The sequence below is a fragment of the Idiotropiscis lumnitzeri genome, chromosome 20 (assembly GCF_059441095.1).
Source record: "Idiotropiscis lumnitzeri isolate Australia: NSW breed Sydney's pygmy pipehorse chromosome 20, RoL_Ilum_1.0, whole genome shotgun sequence".
Taxonomy (NCBI): Eukaryota; Metazoa; Chordata; class Actinopteri; order Syngnathiformes; family Syngnathidae; genus Idiotropiscis; species Idiotropiscis lumnitzeri.
This window is the reverse complement of record NC_142410.1, coordinates 9668339-9674597: the sequence shown is the minus strand read 5'-3', so window position 1 is coordinate 9674597 and position 6259 is coordinate 9668339. Positions and strand designations below refer to the sequence as shown.

Sequence of the window (6259 nt, the reverse complement as noted above, 5' to 3'; positions counted from 1 at the left end):
CTGAAATTATATAGAAAAAATATACGCGATTATCTTAAAATAACCTTTAAATGATATATGATATATCTATATAATATATATAAATAATCCACCAGAGGCCATTCATTATTTTAGGAAATATCGCAAAAAATAAATGCCTTACCACTTAGAGATGCCCGTACCTGCCGTGTCACATCAATTTAATTCAGAACACTGACACACATTAGCAATAAAATACAATTAGAAAATCGAATAATAAGACTCAAGTCAACCCAAAATGCGCTACAACCTGTACAGGTGACCTTTGACCTCTAAACCTCTGAATGCACACGTCCAACTGCTCATTGTTTTTGTACAACTTTCTGTGACTCTTCCAGTCTCTCTGTAGCTCAGTGTACTTTTTAATTGAGCTGCTTTTGTGTAAATAGTTTTAAAATGACTAATGTCGTCCTGGTGGTAATTTGAGCCGTTGAGTAAATAATTCCCATATGATCATTTGTGTTTCTCGTGCATTTCAACATTGTAAGCGGCCCCTTGTAGACTCACGCAGGCCGTTTGGTGGCAACTCGGTGCGATCTTTCATCATAGATAAGAGACAATTATTGTTGCACGTTGCTGATGGGATTGTTATCAGCGCACACCTCAGAGCGAGGCGCATGGCGTGCAATCCAAATGCCGCGCCCTCGTGCCCTTGCTACTCACTGACAATTCTTCCATCCCCCAAAAGATAAAGAGAATGCATCGGAAGGCGCATTTCTCAAGTTTATTATTCAAGCTTTAAAAAATAAAAAATAAAAAATGGGACTTACTGGGGGCTAATCTGAAAAAAGCCTTGTTGTTATGACAACCATTATGGCCACTTTTCTGCTTTCATTTGTTGTGCAAATTGGACACAAACAACAATTATCACAGGCGGAGTACAGATGAGGGCAAAAGGGGTGCGAGGGGTTTGCTCACCGGCTCTTCTGCCGATGCCTTTCACACAGGCCGAGCATGAAATGAGTTCCTCTCCATGACACATCATGATTGACAGCGCCACAAATGAGAAATTATTTACTGTGAACAGAGTGGGCCCGCCTGCTCTTTGGCAGCGAGGCTGCATATCTTGGAGGCGAGTGATGATGATGATGATGCATCATCACAACCACTGCAAAAGCACTACAGTGGATTGGGAGGGGGGTGTGGGGGGGGGCATAGTCATTATGATTCCCACAGAGACATGACTTGATTTTGGTGATGGATGTGTCACACATTGGACATTTGAAGCATTTCCAGACATTTGATGATAGCGGTAAACACAAAAAGTTTTGGGACAGCAAGATGGTACAGCATTTTGAAGCTATGACAGACAAATAAATATGAAAAAGGAGATTCGCATATAAGTGGACACCAGATACTTGTTCTAAATACCGCCGATGCTCACAGGACACGTGTTAAAAGAAGATTATTATTCATTTCATTTGAAATCAAATTGCGTATTTAACTTAAATTGTTCAAACATAAATATGTTACAATCATACACACAAACAAACACAAACACACAATGATTTGGACAAATGCAAGATTCATATTTTCACGCCCATTTTTTAATTCGTTAAATTAAATCTAATTCAAAATGGAAGCACAAGACATTCGCTTCATTGAATTTAATAAAAAAAAAAAAAAAAAGAGAGAGACCTCAATTTTAAATTTCAGTGACAGCATATTTCTGCGATTGGCCTGATTTTTACATTCACTCGAAATGAAAAGCAACATTTTGACGAGCTATATTCCATATTCATTTTTATTGCATGTTTCTTTTCCTGAAACAAATGTATTTTTCGGCATTTAATGGGCAAAAACGTTTTACGCCTGCTTATTTATTTGATTATTTTCTACAAAACAGTGAGATGCTGCCATCTAGTGGTCAAAGATGCATCAAAGTTCAATGCAGCAAAACAAAAATATTACTTGCGAGGGGAAGTAACAAAAAAAAAACATTTTTTTCCCTCCCTAATTGAGTTGCACGGGTCACAGGTCACGCCATTGGCGGAAAAGGTATTCAAATTGATCTTTCTCCTATTTTTCCACATCACAAAATATAAGCATTCGAACAGGGGTGTGTTGACTTTTTATACCCACTGACATAAGCGAAGAAAAAGCACAAACCATAATAAATCATCTTGCATGAGCTTTATTATATTTGATGCGCACGCCTTATTTCCACCATTCTCAGTCAAATCAATGACGATGACGTCAACCTTCGAACGACGCAACACTCGTGGAAACAAAATGTCTTATTTTTCTGGTGATTGCTGAAAAGGGAAGTCAATGGAAGCTACTACACACGGTATGTATACAGTATATAATATATATAGTATTCATGTGTGTATATAAATATATATATATATATATATACTGTGTTTTTATATACACATAAACGTACATAATATACACACAATACAGTATACCCACGCGAAAATGGGAAGACAAAAAAAATAATCATCCACCAAAAAATAAAAAATAATAATTGAAGACAGTTTTGAAACAGGAAGTGATGAAGATGAGGAGGGAGGTAGATAGATGGAAGGAGACCAGTCAGAAGGGATCAGCCCACTTAGCATGTGATTGTTGTCTTTAAAAAAAAAAAAAAAAAAAATGAAAAAGAGGATCCAAATAATCTCAATTTAAATGTCAGTTTTAGAGCATACGAGGAGGAGGAGGAGGAGGAAGGGAAGGAGTCAGGGGGGAGGCGAAGGTGCTCTGCCTGTCCTCCAGTGTTTCTTTTCTTAAGTGTTGTCCTCACCAAGACTCTAGTTGCCGCTGCCGATTGCGCCGCTACAGCACCGGCTGCTACGGCTCTGGGAGGCGGTGTCGTGCAGATTCACTCCCGTGCCGGCCCGGCCAGCTTGGCCGGCGCCTGCCTGGGGATCATTCTTTGGTAGCTTGTTGGCTGCGTAGATAAAACAGGATGGCATTTACAAAAAGCACTGGAAATTTATTATTGTCAGAAGAAATAATGGGACAACATTCACCTTTTGCCAAGTCACACATTTTTTTTTTTTTTTTTTGCAAAACTAAAAATATCCATTGACGCGTATTCTGATGAAGCGCAGTGGAAGATTGATTAGAAATTACTTTAAGTGCTTTAGCGCCATTGTGTTGGATCCACACACATGTCTTTTCAGTCTTTATCCTTCACTAATAGAAAAAAAATGAAAGGCCTCGCACCCGTTATTACATAAATGCAACACTTACCAATAGCCAGAAAAATATCATTGACATTGAGTGCGGTCTTGGCTGAGGTTTCCATGAAGAGGAGCCCGTTTTCTTCAGCGTATTCTTGTGCCTCCTGAAGACAAGATGTTGGTGGTGTCAACTGAAAGCAAAGCTGGCACATGCTTGTGCGCGCCTCCTCTTCGTACCTGATGCTCCACCGCTCTTTTGTCTGCAATGTCAGCCTTGTTGCCGGCCAGAGCGATCACAATGTTTGGGTTGGCTTGTCTCTGCAACTCCTTCACCCAGTTTTTTGCACGCGCAAATGTGTCCTGAGGACCAATAAGCTTTACTTGCATTGCTGTCATTCGTACCCCTAAATACGGCATACAGTCGTGCCCTCAAGTTTTTTCCCCAGATATGAATCATCAGTCGGACGATGTTTTGCCTTGATTTTTGAGCAGGTAAAGAGCTGGAGAAAAATACCTTTACTCACAAGTTTCTTCTGTGCCCAGGGTCGCAACTCTATTTACTTGAATATAAAATTAACCAATCTGGATTTTTTTAGGCCGATTCTGATATTAAAAAAAAGCAAGAACATCTGAAAAAAATAATTTTCTGATTAATTGGTCAGGCCTACAATTAATTCCACTTAAAATGAATTTAAATGAGCTTGATCCATTCCAGCGCTCCAAAAATCACAAACAGTAGATGCTGCAAGCGCGACTCACGGTGTTGGTGATGTCGTAGACCACGATGGCGGCCTGAGCGCCTCGGTAGTACATGGGCGCCAGGCTGTGGTAGCGCTCCTGGCCCGCCGTGTCCCAGATCTCAAACTTGACCGTGATGTCATCCAGGCTGACCGTCTGAGTCAGGAAGGCCGCTAGGAAAAAGTACACACATGTCACAATGTGGATACAAAATCTTATTTCGTTTAATATCTATGCAAATATTTTTTGAGGCTATTAAGACAGTGGCCATATACCACAAATGTCCAAACAGATCTTAGTCAAATTCCAAACTATCACAACCCTGATCAGGACACACAAAAAAACATTTTTTCTGACCTCCAATGGTGCTCTCCTGGAACTCGTGGAATTGGCCTTTGACAAAGCGGAGCACCAGACTGGACTTGCCCACCGCCGACTCCCCCAGCAGCACCAGCTTGAACTGGAAGCTCTTGTTGGTCGCTGCCGTCGCACCGTTAGGCCTGCTCGCGCCGCCGCCGCCGCCGCGACCCGCCATGGATACAGATGAGGCTGTTTACAGATGGGGCGGCCCCGGACTGGAATGAAACCAGACTGGCCACTGAGGCACTGGTGGTGAACGAAGTCGACGATCAGACGCCAGAAACTGCTACACGTTTGACATGCAGGAGGGAAAAAAAAAGATTATTTCCTCATATTCAAACTTGAGTCAATTTCCAATTGTGTGACAGGTGTGTTTACATTTTCTGCATTGAAGACCTGTTTTTTTAATATATGAATGGACATTACAACTTGTTTTTTCTTTTAAATCAACTTCAATGCATTGACAAAATCGACAGATTAATGCATTATTAAAATAATGCTAATAATAATGTAATCAAATACAAAAGTAAAGTATGTCCGTGTCATCTGAGTTTGGATTTTCAACACCTATTTATTTTTTAATACTAAAAATATTCTATACATTCATCCATCACCACTAATCCATTTTGTAAGTGTTACTATTTTAAAAAATGGGTAGAACAATGGAACAGCCCCACAGAAGTTTATTTTCTATAGAAATCATTTTTTTACAGAATTCCTTTCACATGTTAAACTTCTTGCACGTCGATTTTTTTTCCAGAATTTTTGACATGTCAAAGTTTTACATTGTCACAAAATAATCTTTCGAGTCTAATCTAGTAATTTAAACGTCTTAATATATCGACCGCATTATCGAAGGCCCGGGTTTCCCCATAGTCTTGTTTATTCCGCCATACTCAATTATTTCCTCAATCTTTTTGGAAACGACGCTTCCGCAATTGTCACCTAAAAACTGCATTCCAGTCGTAAACAAATACAAATGTGCCCAAACAAAGGCATTTAAATGGTGAACCAGTCTGGTATTTACCTTGTATTCAGTCCAAGACGTGTTTATTCAACATTGCCAATTAGCCGCGAGGCTAAATCCTGTTAGCAACACTCCTACCTGTCGTCTGACACGAAAAGTTATCCCGAAATAAAACAATCACCGCACCAAAGTTCTTACCAGTAACGAAAGCTCGGTCAAAATTCAACAACGACCATGTCAGTCCACCGTAGCAACAGTTTTTATCCTTTTCTTGAAGCCAAGTGTTGACAGGCACAACAATCTCGCACTTCCGCCTTGTGTAACTTCTTCCTTTGCGTCGACGATCATTGCGGAGAGTGTTGCACCACTTGTACGCTACTGCCCCTAATTGGTTGAACGGAGCATTGCAAATGTGAATTTTTCATCCGTTCATAATTAAAATATTTATTCAAGTATTACTCATATATTTAAATTGAATTAAATTAGTAGTCTTAATATTATATATTACACAAATGAAATTTAATTGAATTAAATTACAAAACATCTCAATTGATTTGTCAACATCTGTCCATCAAATAATTGCATGGTAAATAACAAAGCTCATCCTTTTACTCCAACAGATAAACTCTATTGCCACATGAATAAACACCTTTGTCTTATGGACTACCATAACCGGTTTAACAGCCATAAAACAAAGACCTTTATCTTAAGCCCCACCCCCTTTTTTACCACCAGGTAACTATAGATGAATAGAAAATGGAAACTATTCCAATCCCACATTTTATTTATTCCGGATCAAGAAAAAATATATATTGAAGGCCATCATGAGGATTATTTCGAGTAATAGGTTTAGGTTTCTCCAGCAGGTGGCAATATATAGCAGGGAGATATTATTTAATATCCCAATCTAGTTACTGTAGTGTATATATATATCTATACAGCATACCAAGTAAATACTACATTAGCAAAGGTATCTTTAAAAATTGTTAATTGGGAAAAAAAGTCACTCTGTCTGTTCTCCATCTGTCATAAAATCCCCCCCCCCCAA

At 39.3% G+C, this 6259-nt stretch overlaps 1 protein-coding gene across 1 annotated transcript; it reads right to left on the bottom strand.

The window, feature by feature from the left end:
- Positions 1-2136: 2136 nt before the first annotated feature.
- LOC148317598 (ras-related protein Rab-5C-like) lies at positions 2137-5550 on the bottom strand. Its single transcript, XM_088284566.1, has 6 exons — positions 5410-5550; positions 4242-4530; positions 3906-4057; positions 3384-3506; positions 3217-3310; positions 2137-2911 (listed from the first exon to the last, which is right to left on the bottom strand). Exons 2-6 carry the CDS (start codon positions 4417-4419, stop codon positions 2772-2774), a joined length of 687 nt encoding a protein of 228 aa, XP_088140692.1. The 5' UTR covers positions 4420-4530; positions 5410-5550; the 3' UTR covers positions 2137-2771.
- Between the last annotated feature and the right edge of the window lie 709 nt (positions 5551-6259).